Genomic DNA, 20,142 nt, shown 5'->3' on the forward strand with positions numbered 1-20,142 from the left:
CAACGTGTCACGCCCTAATCTGTTTCACCTGTTCCTGTTATTGTCTCCACCCCCACCAGGCTGCATTAAAGACCCCATCGTCTGGGTTAACCACAACGTGTCACGCCCTAATCTGTTTCACCTGTTCCTGTTATTGTCTCCACCCCCACCAGGCTGCATTAAAGACCCCATCGTCTGGGTTAACCACAACGTGTCACGCCCTAATCTGTTTCACCTGTTCCTGTTATTGTCTCCACCCCCACCAGGTGTCGTTTATTTTCCCCAGTGTAATTATCCCTGCGTTTCCTGTCCGTCTGTGCCAGTTCGTCTTGTATGTTATTTATAGGTTATAGGTTATATTATAGGTTCTGCCTGCCCTGACCTTGGTTCTGCCTGCCCTGACCTGACCTTGGTTCTGCCTGCCCTGACCTGACCTTGGTTCTGCCTGCCTGCGCTGACCTTGGTTCTGCCTGCCCTGACCTTGGTTCTGCCTACCTGACCTGGATTCTGCCTGCCCTGACCTTGGTTCTGCCTGCCCTGACCTTGGTTCTGCCTGCCTGACCTTGGTTCTGGCTACCTGACCTGGATTCTGCCTGCCCTGACCTTGGTTCTGCCTGCCCTGACCTGACCTTGGTTCTGCCTGCCTGCCCTGACCTTGGTTCTGCCTGCCCTGACTTGGATTCTGCCTGCCCTGACCTTGGTTCTGCCTGCCCTGACCTTGGTCCTGCCTGCCCTGACCTTGGTTCTGCCTGCCCTGACCTTGGTTCTGCCTGCCCTGACCTTGGTTCTGCCTGCCCTGACCTTGGTTCTGCTTGCCTGCCCTGACCTTGGTTCTGCCTGCCTGCCCTGACCTTTTTGAGTCTCCGGTATCCGAGTTAAAGGCGGCCAGCAAACTGCTTGACTTACCTCAAAACTCCCGTCCCTTCCCCCGCCCTGTCCATATGACTGTGCCATTGATCTTCTCCCAGGCACTAGACCACCTCGGGGTTGGTTGTATTCTCTGTCTGAACCAGAGACCAAAGCTATGGAGGAGAACATAGAGGAGACTCTGGCCACTGGGGCCGTCCGTCTGTCAGCATCTCCTGCCGGTTCAGGGTTTTGCTTTGTGGAGAAGGACAAGACCCTGCACCCGTGCATTGACTACCAGGAACTTAACGATATCACTGTCAACAACCGTTACCCATTACCTCTCCTCAGCGTTTGAACCTCTCCAAGGGGCAACCATATTTTCCAAGTTGGACCTTCAAAATGCCTAGCACCTGGTTCGAATATGCAAGGGGGATGAGTGGAAGACAGCCTTCAACATAGCCAGTGGACGTTATGAGTACCAGATCATGCCATTTGGACTCGCCTACACCCCTACTGTCTTCCAGGCATCGGTCAATGATGTGCTTGCTGAACCGGTTTGTGGTCGTCTATCTGTCTATCTACATCCTGTTTTTTTCACCGATCCGCCAGAGAACATCAATGTCAGACAGGTCCTTCAGCACCTCAGGTCCTTCAGCACCTCCTGGAGAACTAACTGTTTGTGAAAGCTGAGACGTGTGAGTTCCACCGCTCTACTATCACCTTTCTGGGATATGTCATTGGTGAGGGCAATGTTCAGATGGATCCTGGAAAGGTGAAAGCAGTGGTGGATTGGCCTCAACCAACATCCAGGAAACCATTCTCCCTACCTCATGCTTTGCTGCCACTATGGATTGGGGTATTGAGAACCTGGTTCGTGAGGAGCAACGCTCCCAACCTGGACCTGAAGGGGGCCCGGCTAACCGGCTGTTTGTCTCTAACCTAGTCCAGTCCCGGGTCCTGGAATGGGCTCATTCCTCCAGGCTGACCTGTCATCCAGGGTCCCGACGTACACTAGCCTTCCTTTGACAACGTTTCTGGTGGCCCACAATGGTCCCTGACGTCTCTGCCTTCGTCACTGCATGCACGCTGTGTGCTCAAAACAAGACTCCATCACAAGCTCCTTCTGGCCTCGTGCAGTCACTACCGTTTCCTCATCGTCACCTGGTCTCATATATCTCTGGACTTCCTCCGTCTGATGGCAACACTGTCATTCTGATGGTAGTCGACCGGTTCTCCAAGACTGCCCATTTCATCCCTCTCCCTAAACTACCTTCTGCCAAGGAGACGGCCCAGCTTATGGTGCAGCATGTCTTCCGGATCCATGGACACCCGGTAGACATGGTCTCTGATCGGGGTCCTCAGTTCTCATCTCAGTTCTGGAAGGCATTCTGCACCCTTATTGGGTCGTTGGCCAGCCTGTCATCCGGATTCCATCCCCAAACTAATGGTCAGTCGGAGTGAGCCAACCAAGAACTGGAGCCAGGGAGGCTGTCGACGTACCTGGGGAAGAGCCAGGGAGGCTGTCGACGTACCTGGAGAAGAGCCAGGGAGGCTGTCGACGTACCTGGGGAAGAGCCAGGGAGGCTGTCGAGGTACCTGGGGAAGAGCCAGGGAGGCTGTCGAGGTACCTGGGGAAGAGCCAGGGAGGCTGTCGACGTACCTGGGGAAGAGCCAGGGAGGCTGTCGACGTACCTGGGGAAGAGCCAGGGAGGCTGTCGACGTACCTGGGGAAGAGCCAGGGAGGCTGTCGACGTACCTGGGGAAGAGCTCTATTCTCAAGACCAACTCCAGGTATCGTTGACAAGCGGACCATCACCAGACCCCAGATCCCCGCTACACATTGGGCAGGGGGTATGGCTTTCCTTACTCTCTACTGATCTGCTCTACTTATTAAAGGACACAATGCCTCATCACAACCTGCTCTACTTATTAAAGAACACAATGCCTCATCACAACCTGCTTTATTTGTTAAAGAACACAATGCCTCATCACAACCTGCTCTACTTATTAAAGAACACAATGCCTCATCACAACCTGCTCTACTTTTTAAAGAACACAATGCCTCATCACAACCTGCTCTACTTATTAAAGAACACAATGCCTCATCACAACCTGCTCTACTTATTAAAGAACACAATGCCTCATCACAACCTGCTCTACTTATTAAAGAACACAATGCCTCATCACAACCTGCTCTACTTATTAAAGGACACAATGCCTCATCACAACCTGCTCTACTTATTAAAGAACACAATGCCTCATCACAACCTGCTCTACTTATTAAAGGACACAATGCCTCATCACAACCTGCTCTACTTATTAAAGAACACAATGCCTCATCACAACCTGCTCTACTTATTAAAGAACACAATGCCTCATCACAACCTGCTCTACTTATTAAAGAACACAATGCCTCATCACAACCTGCTCTACTTATTAAAGGACACAATGCCTCATCACAACCTGCTCTACTTATTAAAGAACACAATGCCTCATCACAACCTGCTCTACTTATTAAAGAACACAATGCCTCATCACAACCTGCTCTACTTGTTAAAGAACACAATGCCTCATCACAACCTGCTCTACTTATTAAAGAACACAATGCCTCATCACAACCTGCTCTACTTGTTAAAGAACACAATGCCTCATCACAACCTGCTCTACTTATTAAAGAACACAATGCATCATCACAACCTGCTCTACTTATTAAAGAACACAATATCTCTGCATTGATTTACTTACCAAACATGATTTACAAGTTGAGTTATGAACTTGCGGAGGTATCTAAATTATCTTAACCCCTGTTGACTTATGGGTTCAAAATGACCTGCCATTATGCTGAACAGCAGAGAAAACCCCCTAAATGATATTTGTTCAACTTGAAATGTGATGACCTTTCCTAGAGTGACCCCAACATTAGAAAAAGTGAAACATCACCTTTGTTATTAATATTTCCATGAAAGCTGTACACCACCAGGCTACAAAGATTGTCTGTACACCACCAGGCTACAACGCTTGTCTGTACACCACCAGGCTACAAAGATTGTCTGTATACCACCAGTCTACAACGATTGTCTTAGGGTCATTTTTGACCCAGCAGTTATAAAATCATTTACACACACACACACACACACACACACACACACACACACACACACACACACACACACACACACACACACACACACACACACACACACACACACACACACACACACACACATATAAAATTAATTAAAGCATTTTATACTAATGGGGAATGCAGTCAGAGGCTATAAAGATGCTGCAGATGACAGTCCCCCGGTTCTCTCTTTGCTGAAGCCATGAGGGCACGCTTCAGTGCCCAACAGGTCATAGATCTGATTTCTTCAGATGTCCAGGAGGAACAAGATAACAATTATTTAGAAGAAGAGGAAGTATCTGAAGAAGAAGATGGGGAAGAATACAACCCAGAGCACAATGCATCATCTTCAGATGAAGAAGAAATCCCCCGAGCTGAAAGAGAGACATTTTTTGTCAAAGAACAGCAAAATAGCATGGTCCTTGTCACCATATGACAAGCAGGTCAGGATGGCAGTCCCCAGGGCCCACAAAACATGCAGTTGCCCATGCCCAGGACATCGCCTCAACATTCTACATGTCCATCACACCAGCCATCGAAAAAATCATCCTGGAGATGACAAATTTGGAGGGTTTCCGTAAATATGGAGACAACTGGAAAAGGATGGATGAGATTGACCTGCGTGCCTACATAGGGCTGCTAATCTTAGCGGTGTGTATAGGTCCCGAGGCGAGGCTATATAGGGCTGCTAATCTTAGCGGGTGTGTATAGGTCCTGAGGCGAGGCTACATAGGGCTGCTAATCTTAGCGGGTGTGTATAGGTCCCGAGGCGAGGCTACATAGGGCTGCTAATCTTAGCGGGTGTGTATAGGTCCTGAGGCGAGGCTACATAGGGCTGCTAATCTTAGCGGGTGTGTATAGGTCCTGAGGCGAGGCTACATAGGGCTGCTAATCTTAGCGGGTGTGTATAGGTCCTGAGGCGAGGCTACATAGGGCTGCTAATCTTAGCGGGTGTGTATAGGTCCCGAGGCGAGGCTACATAGGGCTGCTAATCTTAGCGGGTGTGTATAGGTCCTAAGGCGAGGCTACATAGGGCTGCTAATCTTAGCGGGTGTGTATAGGTCCCGAGGCGAGGCTACATAGGGCTGCTAATCTTAGCGGGTGTGTATAGGTCCCGAGGCGAGGCTACATAGGGCTGCTAATCTTAGCGGGTGTGTATAGGTCCTGAGGCGAGGCTACATAGGGCTGCTAATCTTAGCGGGTGTGTATAGGTCCTGAGGCGAGGCTACATAGGGCTGCTAATCTTAGCGGGTGTGTATAGGTCCTGAGGCCAGGCTACATGTATTCTCTGGGATGCAGAGGGTGTGTATAGGTCCCGAGGCGAGGCTACATGTGGTCTCTGGGATGCAGAGGGTGTGTATAGGTCCCGAGGCCAGGCTACATGTATTCTCTGGGATGCAGAGGGTGTGTATAGGTCCCGAGGCGAGGCTACATGTGGTCTCTGGGATGCAGAGTGTGTATAGGTCCCGAGGCCAGGCTACATGTCGTCTCTGGGATGCAGAGGGTGTGTATAGGCCCCGAGGCGAGGCTACATGTCGTCTCTGGGATGCAGAGGGTGTGTATAGGCCCCGAGGCCAGGCTACATGTATTCTCTGGGATGCAGAGGGTGTGTATAGGTCCCGAGGCCAGGCTACATGTAGTCTCTGGGATGCAGAGGGTGTGTATAGGTCCCGAGGCCAGGCTACATGTAGTCTCTGGGATGCAGAGGGTGTGTATAGGTCTGGAAGGGCGATTTTCCACGATGCCACTGAAAGTCTTTCACACTTTTGTATTTTGTAGTTGAATTTCTCATTGTATGTAAGAATATATCACTATGTTGCCAAAAAGAGTTCAAGACTGTTATCCTTTCCCTTCAATAAAATACATTCAAAACTACTTTCTGCACATTTCTGCCACTTTAGGCAATACAAGTGCTATCTCTTGCTAAAACAAAATATGTTTACACCTATGCAGTACCTTTATAAATAATAATAACAATAATACACCTCTACTTTAGTAAAGAAAACATCTATTGACAGGTGTGTTGTAGTGAAACCCTGTCCACTGACTAAACGCAGTCTTTCTGCATTGTGAAGAGGGAAAACACAGATGTAATGACAGGTTGTTTCTTCAAGCAAAATACATTTGGGGTTTAAAATTAATTCATTAAATTATTTAAAACTCAATTAAGCTGCTTTATTTTAGAGGTTTAATGAAGGCGGGTCTTTTTTTTTTTACCCTTAGGACAAGTGGAGTATACAGAATGTTAAGACTACTCAATGTCCACTGCTAATCTAAATTATCTCCATGTCCACTGCTAATCTAAATTATCTCCATGTCCACTGCTAATCTAAATTATCTCCATGTCCACTGCTAATCTGGAAGGGTCACCTGTGACTACAGGGTGGGAGACTAACGCATTCCCACATTTCAGATATAATTTATCGAAATGAATTAGCGTTACATTACAACACCACCCTGTTGCAAATGTTTCTCTCGGGAAGTTAGAATAGGAAGTGTTTTTCCTGGGTGCCGCTGCCTGACAGTCAGCTGAGTGGTGAATAGAGTTAACAGACAGACAGCAGACAGGTCTTGTCTCATTTAAAATGAATTAAAAGAACCTCACTGCCTGCTGATCGGACATAGTTGTATAAACTTGGTTATAAAGATAGCTGCACCCTGTCGTTAATGTTTCTCTTAGGAAGTGTTTTTCCGTGTTGGTTTTACAGGGTGTGATAACAGTCAGCAAAAAAAATCTGACAGAAATACACACAGACAGAGAGTAAGACAGACAGGCGGTGTCTCTGTCATTAATGAGCTGTCACTGGGTGGGGGACAAACACATGTCATACCAAACCCATCTAAATATGAATCAGGCGTAAGTCATGAATTAACAGGATGGTCCAGCTACCCACAGACCTCCATAAAACCACAATCATTTCCTCCATTCACTATAAACATTACACCTCAAAATAAAGAACAGAAATATGAACTCATGTCCAAACAAATCTGGGTTTATTCCAGAGATATAAACTCATTGCCATAACAAATCTGGGTTTATTCCAGAGATATGAACTCATTGCCATAACAAATCTGGGTTTATTCCAGAGATATGAACTCATTGTCATAACAAATCTGGGTTTATTCCAGAGAATAATGACAAAGTACTGTCGTAACATGTACAGTGCCTTGCGAAAGTATTCGGCCCCCTTGAACTTTGCGACCTTTTGCCACATTTCAGGCTTCAAACATAAAGATATAAAACTGTATTTTTTTGTGAAGAATCAACAACAAGTGGGACACAATCATGAAGTTGAACAACATTTATTGGATATTTCAAACTTTTTTAACAAATCAAAAACTGAAAAATTGGGCGTGCAAAATTATTCAGCCCCTTTACTTTCAGTGCAGCAAACTCTCTCCAGAAGTTCAGTGAGGATCTCTGAATGATCCAATGTTGACCTAAATGACTAATGATGATAAATACAATCCACCTGTGTGTAATAAAGTCTCCGTATAAATGCACCTGCACTGTGATAGTCTCAGAGATCCGTTAAAAGCGCAGAGAGCATCATGAAGAACAAGGAACACACCAGCCAGGTCCGAGATACTGTTGTGAAGAAGTTTAAAGCCGGATTTGGATACAAAAAGATTTCCCAAGCTTTAAACATCCCAAGGAGCGCTGTGCAAGCGATAATATTGAAATGGAAGGAGTATCAGACCACTGCAAATCTACCAAGACCTGGCCGTCCCTCTAAACTTTCAGCTCATACAAGGAGAAGACTGATCAGAGATGCAGCCAAGAGGCCCATGATCACTCTGGATGAACTGCAGAGATCTACAGCTGAGGTGGGAGACTCTGTCCATAGGACAACAATCAGTCGTATATTGCACAAATCTGGCCTTTATGGAAGAGTGGCAAGAAGAAAGCCATTTCTTAAAGATATCCATAAAAAGTGTTGTTTAAAGTTTGCCACAAGCCACCTGGGAGACACACCAAACATGTGGAAGAAGGTGCTCTGGTCATATGAAACCAAAATTGAACTTCTTGGCAACAATGCAAAACGTTATGTTTGGCGTAAAAGCAACACAGCTCATCACGCTGAACACACCATCCCCACTGTCAAACATGGTGGTGGCAGCATCATGGTTTGGGCCTGCTTTTCCTCAGCAGGGACATGGAAGATGGTTGAAATTGATGGGAAGATGGATGGAGCCAAATACCGGACTATTCTGGAAGAAAACCTGATGGAGTCTGCAAAAGACCTGAGACTGGGACGGAGATTTGTCTTCCAACAAGACAATGATCCAAAACATAAAGCAAAATCTACAATGGAATGTTTCAAAAATAAACATATCCAGGTGTTAGAATGGCCAAGTCAAAGTCCAGACCTGAATCCAATCGAGAATATTAATAATGATACGTAGATCAGCAGATATATTAATAATGATATGTAGATCAGCAGATATATTAATAATGATATGTAGATCAGCAGATATATTAATAATGATATGTAGATCAGCAGATATATTAATAATGATATGTAGATCAGCAGATATATTAATAATGATATGTAGATCAGCAGATATATTAATAATGATATGTAGATCAGCAGATATATTAATAATGTAGATCAGCAGATATATTAATAATGATATGTAGATCAGTAGATATATTAATAATGTAGATCAGCAGATATATTAATAATGATATGTAGATCAGCAGATATATTAATAATGAAATGTAGATCAGCAGATATATTAATAATGATACGTAGATCAGTAGATATATTAATAATGATATGTAGATCAGCAGATATATTAATAATGTAGATCAGCAGATATATTAATAATGTAGATCAGCAGATATATTAATAATGATACGTAGATCAGTAGATATATTAATAATGATATGTAGATCAGCAGATATATTAATAATGTAGATCAGCAGATATATTAATAATGTAGATCAGCAGATATATTAATAATGTAGATCAGTAGATATATTAATAATGTAGATCAGTAGATATATTAATAATGATATGTAGATCAGCAGATATATTAATAATGTAGATCAGCAGATATATTAATAATGATATGTAGATCAGCAGATATATTAATAATGAAATGTAGATCAGCAGATATATTAATAATGATATGTAGATCAGCAGATATATTAATAATGATATGTAGATCAGCAGATATATTAATAATGTAGATCAGTAGATATATTAATAATGATATGTAGATCAGCAGATATATTAATAATGAAATGTAGATCAGCAGATATATTAATAATGTAGATCAGTAGATATATTAATAATGTAGATCAGTAGATATATTAATAATGATATGTAGATCAGCAGATATATTAATAATGATACGTAGATCAGTAGATATATTAATAATGTAGATCAGTAGATATATTAATAATGATATGTAGATCAGCAGATATATTAATAATGTAGATCAGCAGACATATTAATAATGATATGTAGATCAGCAGATATATTAATAATGATATGTAGATCAGCAGATATATTAATAATGAAATGTAGATCAGCAGATATATTAATAATGATATGTAGATCAGCAGATATATTAATAATGATATGTAGATCAGCAGATATATTAATAATGATATGTAGATCAGCAGATATATTAATAATGATATGTAGATCAGCAGATATATTAATAATGTAGATCAGCAGATATATTAATAATGATATGTAGATCAGTAGATATATTAATAATGAAATGTAGATCAGTAGATATATTAATAATGATATGTAGATCAGCAGATATATTAATAATGATATGTAGATCAGCAGATATATTAATAATGATATGTAGATCAGCAGATATATTAATAATGAAATGTAGATCAGCAGATATATTAATAATGATATGTAGATCAGCAGATATATTAATAATGATATGTAGATCAGCAGATATATTAATAATGATATGTAGATCAGCAGATATATTAATAATGATATGTAGATCAGCAGATATATTAATAATGATATGTAGATCAGCAGATATATTAATAATGAAATGTAGATCAGCAGATATATTAATAATGATATGTAGATCAGTAGATATATTAATAATGATATGTAGATCAGCAGATATATAAATAATGATATGTAGATCGGCAGATATATTAATAATGAAATGTAGATCAGCAGATATATTAATAATGATATGTAGATCAGCAGATATATTAATAATGATATGTAGATCCGCAGAGATATTAATAATGATATGTAGATCAGCAGATATATAAATAATGATATGTAGATCAGCAGATATATTAATAATGTAGATCAGTAGATATATTAATAATGATATGTAGAACAGTAGATATATAAATAATGATATGTAGATCAGTAGATATATTAATAATGATATGTAGATCAGCAGATATATTAATAATGATATGTAGATCAGCAGATATATTAATAATGATATGTAGATCAGCAGATATATTAATAATGATATGTAGATCAGCAGATATATTAATAATGATATGTAGATCAGCAGATATATTAATAATGATATGTAGATCAGCAGATATATTAATAATGATATGTAGATCAGCAGATATATGAATATTGATATGTAGATCAGCAGATATATTAATAATGATATGTAGATCAGCAGATATATTAATAATGATATGTAGATCAGCAGATATATTAATAATGATATGTAGATCAGCAGATATATTAATAATGATATGTATATCAGCAGATATATTATTATTATTTTTTTTTATTTTTTTTCACCTTTATTTAACCAGGTAGGCTAGTTGAGAACAAGTTCTCATTTACAACTGCGACCTGGCCAAGATAAAGCATAGCAGTGTGAACAGACAACACAGAGTTACACATGGAGTAAACAATTAACAAGTCAATAACACAGTAGAAAAAAAGGGGAGTCTATATACAATGTGTGCAAAAGGCATGAGGAGGTAGGCGAATAATTACAATATTGCAGATTAACACTGGATTGATAAATGATCATGTACAGGTAGAGATATTGGTGTGCAAAAGAGCAGAAAAGTAAATAAATAAAAACTGTGGGGATGAGGTAGGTGAAAATGGGTGGGCTATTTACCAATAGATTATGTACAGCTGCAGCGATCGGTTAGCTGCTCAGATAGCTGATGTTTGAAGTTGGTGAGGGAGATAAAGGTCTCCAACTTCAGCGATTTTTGCAATTCGTTCCAGTCACAGGCAGCAGAGTACTGGAACGAAAGGCGGCCGAATGAGGTGTTGGCTTTAGGGATGATCAGTGAGATACACCTGCTGGAGCGCGTGCTACGGATGGGTGTTGCCATCGTGACCAGTGAACTGAGATAAGGCGGAGCTTTACCTAGCATGGCCTTGTAGACGACCTGGAGCCAGTGGGTCTTGCGACGAATATGTAGCGAGGGCCAGCCGACTAGAGCATACAAGTCGCAGTGGTGGGTGGTATAAGGTGCTTTAGTGACAAAATGGATGGCACTGTGATAAACTGCATCCAGTTTGCTGAGAAGAGTGTTGGAAGCAATTTTGTAGATGACATCGCCGAAGTCGAGGATCGGTAGGATAGTCAGTTTTACTAGGGTAAGCTTGGCAGCGTGAGTAAAGGAGGCTTTGTTACGGAATAGAAAGCCGACTCTTGATTTGATTTTCGATTGGAGATGTTTGATATGGGTCTGGAAGGAGAGTTTGCAGTCTAGCCAGACACCTAGGTACGTATAGGTGTCCACATATTCAAGGTCGGAACCATCCAGTGTGGTGATGCTAGTCGGGCAAGCGGGTGCAGGCAGCGATCGGTTGAAAAGCATGCATTTGGTTTTACTAGCGTTTAAGAGCAGTTGGAGGCCACGGAAGGAGTGTTGTATGGCATTGAAGCTCGTTTGGAGGTTAGATAGCACAGTGTCCAATGACGGGCCGAAAGTATATAGAATGGTGTCGTCTGCGTAGAGGTGGATGAGGGAATCGCCCGCAGCAAGAGCAACATCATTGATCTATACAGAGAAAAGAGTCGGCCCGAGAATTGAACCCTGTGGCACCCCCATAGAGACTGCCAGAGGACCGGACAGCATGCCCTCCGATTTGACACACTGAACTCTGTCTGCAAAGCAATTGGTGAACCAGGCAAGGCAGTCATCCGAAAAACCGAGGCTACTGAGTCTGCCGATAAGAATATGGTGATTGACAGAGTCGAAAGCCTTGGCAAGGTCGATGAATACGGCTGCACAGTACTGTCTTTTATCGATGGCGGTTATGATGTCGTTTAGTACCTTGAGTGTGGCTGAGGTGCACCCGTGACCGGCTCGGAAACCAGATTGCATAGCGGAGAAGGTACGGTGGGATTCGAGATGGTCAGTGACCTGTTTGTTGACTTGGCTTTCGAAGACCTTAGATAGGCAAGGCAGAATGGATATAGGTCTGTAACAGTTTGGGTCCAGGGTGTCTCCCCTTTGAAGAGGGGGATGACTGCGGCAGCTTTCAATCCTTGGGGATCTCAGACGATATGAAAGAGAGGTTGAACAGGCTGGTAATAGGGGTTGCGACAATGGCGGCGGATAGTTTCAGAAATAGAGGGTCCAGATTGTCAAGCCCAGCTGATTTATACGGGTCCAGGTTTTGCAGCTCTTTCAGAACATCTGCTATCTGGATTTGGGTAAAGGAGAACCTGGAGAGGCTTGGGCGAGGAGCTGCGGGGGGGCCGGAGCTGTTGGTCGAGGTAGGAGTAGCCAGGCGGAAGGCATGGCCAGCCGTTGAGAAATGCTTGTTGAAGTTTTCAATAATCATGGATTTGTCGGTGGTGACCGTGTTCCCTAGCCTCAGTGCAGTGGGCAGCTGGGAGGAGGTGCTCTTGTTCTCCATGGACTTCACAGTGTCCCAGAACTTTTTTGGAGTTGGAGCTACAGGATGCAAACTTCTGCCTGAAGAAGCTGGCCTTAGCTTTCCTGACTGACTGCGTGTATATAATAATGATATGTAGATCAGCAGAGATATTAATAATGATATGTAGGCTATGTCACCAGGACCACAGTCTGAGACAGGTCCATCAGGCTATGTCACCAGGACCACAGTCTGAGACAGGTCCATCAGGCTATGTCACCAGGACCACAGTCTGAGACAGGTCCATCAGGCTATGTCACCAGGACCCACAGTCTGAGACAGGTCCATCAGGCTATGTCACCAGGACCACAGTCTGAGACAGGTCCATCAGGCTATGTCACCAGGACCCACAGTCTGAGACAGGTCCATCAGGCTATGTCACCAGGACCCACAGTCTGAGACAGGTCCATCAGGCTATGTCACCAGGACCACAGTCTGAGACAGGTCCATCAGGCTATGTCACCAGGACCCACAGTCTGAGACAGGTCCATCAGGCTATGTCACCAGGACCCACAGTCTGAGACAGGGGAAGCAGACAGTCAAAACAATAATCTCGTCTAGTACACTGTAAAAAACAACATCACAATCATCTTGCAGCTGGTTGCCTTTCAATTGCGTAAATACTTTTGCTCCTCTAATAGAGGGACAACATACAAAAAGTACTGTAATTTATAAACCGTTCACCCGTTATGGATAAAAATAGGCAACATGAAAGTCAACATGAATGTGTAATTTTACTCAACGAGCTTTTTCAAATTCAGCTCACTTCGAGCTAACTTTGTTGAGAGAACAAACATTTACTCATTAGCTCAATTTCTTGTCCTTCTGAAGTCTACCCAACTCACAGGATAACGCGTATTAATCAATGGTTCAGGTGGCTTTTTTACAGTGAAGGCAAGTATGAATTAGTATTTTGACTCGTGTTTTTATGCATTCAGCTCACTAACCACATTTACATCCAAAGTTTGTGATGGAAACATTCGGTACAATTTTATAAACGCCGACAGATAATTAATGTTTCTTCATAATGGTTGTCAAGGTTGTGCGCTACTGGTAAGGAGTCGGGCGCAGGAGAGCAAAGAGTTGTGATCAGGCGCACTTTATTTGGCAGAAGCACAAAAGACAGACACAACTGTGTCAAAAAAAATCCCCAGCCAATGGCAAAAGTGAATAAGCGCGAAAACACTCACAATAATGCAAATGTATGGCAATAAACATACTACGGGTCAAAACACGATACCCGGGGAAACAACCAGTCTGGAGCGTAACACTAAACACATTACAAAACAATTCCACACAAAGACATGGGGGTGGGGGGGGACAGAGGAATATATATATATATGCAGTGTGATTAGGGAATGTTAACCAGGTGTGCGGGAAACAAGACAAAACGAATGGAACAATGAAAAGTGGAGCTGCGATGGCTAGAAGGCCGGCGAAGTCGACCGCCGCCCGAAGTCGTGACAATGGTGTCGGTAAAATTAATTATGTAAGACATGGAGCTGGAAACAAATATTGATATAATAACCATCATATTGAAGTAAACTTGGAGTCAGGAGGAGATATGTTGTGTGGTCCTCCCAATACGACTCGGGAAACTATATAGTTTATTAGGCCACAGATGAAATAAGTGATGATGAACTTCACAGGATGGTGAAAGTGCCTGGTGATGAGCTTGATGCTGCTCCCCAATACATATCGAGGGTTTTATTCTGGTGACACGATGACCGATGCTTGACTGCTGTTTGACAAATACAAATAATGTTGCTCTTATCCATATTACATCTTCATTTAGACTGACACATCTCTCATAAACTATACATTATAATGATGATTAGATCTCATAAACTATACATTATAATGTGGATTATATCTCATAAACTATACATTATAATGTGGATTAAATCTCATAAACTATACATTATAATGTTGCTCTTATCCATATTACATCTTCATTTAGACTGACACGTCTCTCATAAACTATACATTATAATGTGGATTATATCTCATAAACTATACATTATAATGTGGATTAAATCTCATAAACTATACATTATAATGTGGATTATATCTCATAAACTATACATTATAATGTTGATTATATCTCATAAACTATACATTATAATGTGGATTATATCTCATAAACTATACATTATAATGTGGATTATATCTCATAAACTATACATTATAATGTTGCTCTTATCCATAATACATCTTTATTTAGACTGACACATCTCTCATAAACTATACATTATAATGTGGATTATATCTCATAAAGTATACATTATAATGTTGATTATATCTCACAAAGTATACATTATAATGTTGATTATAGTTCATAAACTATACATTATAATGTTGATTATATCTCATAAACTATACATTATAATAGAGACCACATGTCAAGACCAAAGTAGGTGCATTTGGCTAGAGACCACATGTCAAGACCAGAGTAGGTACATTTGGCTAGAGACCACATGTCAACACCAGAGTAGGTACATTTGGCTAGAGACCACATGTCAACACCAGAGTAGGTGCATTTGGCTAGAGACCACATGTCAAGACCAGAGTAGGTACATTTGGATAGAGACCACATGTCAAGACCAGAGTAGGTACATTTGGCTAGAGACCACATGTCAAGACTAGAGTAGGCACATTTGGCTAGAGACCACATGTCAAGACCAGAGTAGGTGCATTTGGCTAGAGACCACATGTCAAGACCAGAGTAGGCACATTTGGCTAGAGACCACATGTCAAGACCAGAGTAGGTACATTTGGCTCGAGACCACATGTCAAGACCAGAGTAGGTACATTTGGCTAGAGACCACATGTCAAGACTAGAGTAGGCACATTTGGCTCGAGACCACATGTCAAGACCAGAGTAGGTACATTTGGCTAGAGACCACATGTCAAGACTAGAGTAGGCACATTTGGCTAGAGACCACATGTCAAGACCAGAGTAGGCACATTTGGCTAGAGACCACATGTCAAGACCAGAGTAGGTACATTTCCTACTTAACACAACAGTTTTTGTGACAAAACTATCGATAGAGTTGAAAATTAAAAGACTTTTACATTTTATTTGGTACATGAAAACGTAAGTGATGAAGTGTGGGTGCATTACATCACCACGGACTGATTTTTATCTGCAATAAGTCAGTTTGGTGGAAAATCAGCACTGGTGGGAAAATGTGCCTATTTTATTCATGCAGATTTTAGAATATTTGCATGACAATCTGTCGCCATGGAAACCTCACTACTGAGGGCAAAGTTTGTTGAGTGAAGAAACATTCACATATTAGCTCAATTTATTACGTCAAATGATATCTTCAGGCCTCTCTACACCAACATGTTATCTCTACATCCCCATGTTATCTATAGGCCTCTATACATCACCATGTTATCTTTACATCCCCATGTTATCTCTACCACCACCATGTTATCTCTACCACCACCATGTTATCTCTACCACCACCATGTTATCTATACATCCCCATGTTATCTCCACATCACCATGTTATCTCTACATCCCCATGTTATCTCTACATCCCCAGGTTATCTCTACATCCCCATGTTATCTCTACATCCCCATGTTATCTCTACATCCCCATATTATCTCTACATCCCCATGTTATCTCTACCACCACCATGTTATCTCTACATCCCCATGTTATCTCTACATCCCCAGGTTATCTCTACATCCCCATGTTATCTCTACATCCCCATGTTATCTCTACATCCCCATGTTATCTCTACCACCACCATGTTATCTCTACATCCCCATGTTATCTCCACATCACCATGTTATCTCTACATCCCCATGTTATCTCTACATCCCCATGTTATCTCTACATCACCATGTTATCTCTACATCCCCATGTTATCTCTACATCCCCATGTTATCTCTACATCCCCATGTTATCTCCACATCACCATGTTATCTCTACATCCCCATGTTATCTCTACATCCCCATGTTATCTCTACCACCACCATGTTATCTCTACATCCCCATGTTATCTCTACATCCCCATGTTATCTCTACATCCCCATGTTATCTCTACATCCCCATGTTATCTCTACATCCCCATGTTATCTCTACATCCCCATGTTATCTCTACATCACCATGTTATCTCTACATCCCCATGTTATCTCTACATCCCCATGTTATCTCTACCACCACCATGTTATCTCCACATCACCATGTTATCTCCACATCACCATGTTATCTCTACCACCACCATGTTATCTCTACCACCACCATGTTATCTCCACATCACCATGTTATCTCTACCACCACCATGTTATCTCTACCACCACCATGTTATCTCTACCACCACCATGTTATCTCTACATCCCCATGTTATCTCTACATCACACAGTTATTAGCCATAAATAAAGAATCCACTTACCAGTGTACGCCCATTTAGCACCTGAAACAGAAAAATGAACATAATTATAATATTTATTCCTTCATCGTTATATGATGAGATATTCGTCTGATCTGATGTAACTGCCAAAATAATGGAAACACTTGAGTAAATGCCGGTTCTGGCGGCTCTGTTATGGTGTAGGTTGCATTTTCCTGACATGGTTTAGGTCTACTCAACCACTTAGAGGGCAAGGTAAACAGCCATTCTGAGGGATCAACTCCTATGGTGAATCATTTATCTCCTGATGGGAGAGGCATCTTCCAGGATGACAAGGCCCCCATCCACAGCACGTGACTGGTCACTGGATGCTTTGATTTTTATTTTTATTTTATTTATTTCACCTTTATTTAACCAGGTAGGCAAGTTGAGAACAAGTTCTCATTTACAATTGTGACCTGGCCGAGATAAAGCAAAGCAGTTCGACACATACAACGACACAGAGTTACACATGGAGTAAAACAAACATACAGTCAATAATACAGTATAAACAAGTCTATATACGATGTGAGCAAATGAGGTGAGATAAGGGAGGTAAAGGCAAAAAAAGGCCATGGTGGCAAAATAAATACAATATAGCAAGTAAAACACTAGAATGGTAGATTTGCAATGGAAGAATGTGCAAAGTAGAAATAAAAATAATGGGGTGCAAAGGAGCAAAATAAATACCTAAATTAAATACAGTAGGGAAAGAGGTAGTTGTTTGGGCTAAAATATAGGTGGGCTATGTACAGGTTCAGTAATCTGTGAGCTGCTCTGACAGTTGGTGCTTAAAGCTAGTGAGGAAGATAAGTGTTTCCAGTTTCAGAGATTTTTGTAGTTCCTTCCAGTAATTGGCAGCAGAGAACTGGAAGGAGAGGCAGCCAAAGAAAGAATTGGTTTTGGGGGTGACAAGAGAGATATACCTGCTGGAGCGTGTGCTACAGGTGGGAGATGCTATGGTGACCAGCGAGCTGAGATAAGGGGGGACTTTACCTAGCAGGGTCTTGTAGATGACATGGAGCCAGTGGGTTTGGCGACGAGTATGAAGCGAGGGCCAGCCAACGAGAGCATACAGGTCGCAATGGTGGGTAGTATATGGGGCTTTGGTGACAAAACGGATTGCACTGTGATAGACGAGTGTAATGATGAGCATGAGAACCATGTAAACCAACCCAATCAAACGCTTATGGGAGATTCTGGAGCTGCGCCTGGGAAAGCATTTTCCACCAACATCAACAAAACACCAAATTATGGATTTTCTTGTGGAAAAATGGAGTCGCAATCCTCCAATAGAGTCAGCATCAAGGTCATGGGTTCAATTCCCACAGGGATCACAGATTCCTACAAAAAAATGTATGAATCCCACTAAACAATACTGAAGACTGAAGGATACGTAAGAATACTGAAGGCTATTAAAGGATGCTGAAAGCTACTGAAATATAATGAAGGCTACTGAAGGCTGCTGAAGGCTACTGAAGGCTGCTGAAGGCTACTGAAGGCTACTGAAGGCTGCTGAATCAGGCTCAATGATACTAAAGAATGCTGAAGGATGCTGAAGGCTACTGAAGGAGGCTGAAGGCTACTGAAGGAGGCTGAAGGCTGCTGAAGGCTACGGGAGGCTGCTGAAGGCTACTGAAGGCTGCTGAAGGCTACTGAAGGCTGCTGAAGGCTACTGAAGGCTACTGAAGGCTGCTGAATCAGGCTCAATGATACTAAAGAATGCTGAAGGATGCTGAAGGCTACTGAAGGAGGCTGAAGGCTACTGAAGGAGGCTGAAGGCTACTGAATGATGCCGACGGCTACTGGAGGCTACTGAAGAATGCTGAAGGATACTGAAGGCTACTGAATGCTACTGGAGGCTACTGAAGGATGCTGAAGGATACTGAAGGCTACTGAAGGATGCTGACGGCTGCTGCAGGCTACTGAAGGCTAATGAAGGCTGCTGAAGCAGGCGGAAGGATACTGAAGGATGCTGAAGTATGCTGAAAGCTACTGAAGGAGGCTGAAGGCTGCTGAAGAAGGCTGAAGGCTGCTGAATGCTAATGAAGGCTGTTGAAGGCTACTGACGGCTGCTGCAGGCTACTGAAGACTAATGAAGGCTGCTGAAGCAGGCTGAAGGATACTGAAGGATGCTGAAGGATGCTGAAGGATGCTGAAGGCTACTGAAATAGGCTTAAGGCTACTGAAGGAGGCTGAAGGCTACTGAAGGCTACTGAAGGCTACAGAAGGCTACTGAAGGAGGCTGAAGGCTACTGAAGGCTACTGAAGGCTGCTTAAGGCTACTGAAGGATACTGAAGGATGCTGAAGGCTACTGAAGGCTACTGGAGGCTACTGAATGCTAATGGAGGCTACTGAAGGATGCTGAAGGATACTGAAGGCTACTGAATGCTACTGGAGGCACTGAAGGATGCTGAAGGATACTGAAGGCTACTGAAGGATGCTGACGTCTGCTGCAGGCTACTGAAGGCTAATGAAGGCTGCTGAAGCAGGCTGAAGTATACTGAAGGATGCTGAAGGATGCTGAAGGCTACTGAAGGCTACTGGAGGCTACTGAATGCTACTGGAGGCTACTGAAGGATGCTGAAGGATACTGAAGGCTACTGAATGCTACTGGAGGCACTGAAGGATGCTGAAGGATACTGAAGGCTACTGAAGGATGCTGACGTCTGCTGCAGGCTACTGAAGGCTAATGAAGGCTGCTGAAGCAGGCTGAAGTATACTGAAGGATGCTGAAGGATGCTGAAGGCTACTGAAGGCTACTGGAGGCTACTGAATGCTACTGGAGGCTACTGAAGGATGCTTAAGGATGCTGAAGTCTACTGAATGATGCTGAAGACTACTGAAGGATGCTGAAGGCTACTGAAGGATGCTGAAGGATCCTGAAGGATACTGAAGG

The 20,142-nt window shown here is 42.6% G+C and overlaps 1 protein-coding gene across 1 annotated transcript in view; it reads right to left on the reverse strand.

Moving 5' to 3' along the window:
* The window catches only part of ca12 (carbonic anhydrase XII), a 56,190-nt gene that overhangs the window by 33,325 nt on the left and 2,723 nt on the right, over positions 1 to 20,142 (reverse strand). Inside the window, exon 2 of the mRNA XM_064987524.1 lies at positions 17,246 to 17,266. Within this exon, the coding sequence (XP_064843596.1) occupies positions 17,246 to 17,266 (21 nt within the window). The remainder of the gene's footprint in view (positions 1 to 17,245; positions 17,267 to 20,142) is intronic.

The sequence above is a fragment of the Oncorhynchus masou genome, chromosome 15, assembly GCF_036934945.1.
Source record: "Oncorhynchus masou masou isolate Uvic2021 chromosome 15, UVic_Omas_1.1, whole genome shotgun sequence".
NCBI lineage: Eukaryota > Metazoa > Chordata > Actinopteri > Salmoniformes > Salmonidae > Oncorhynchus > Oncorhynchus masou.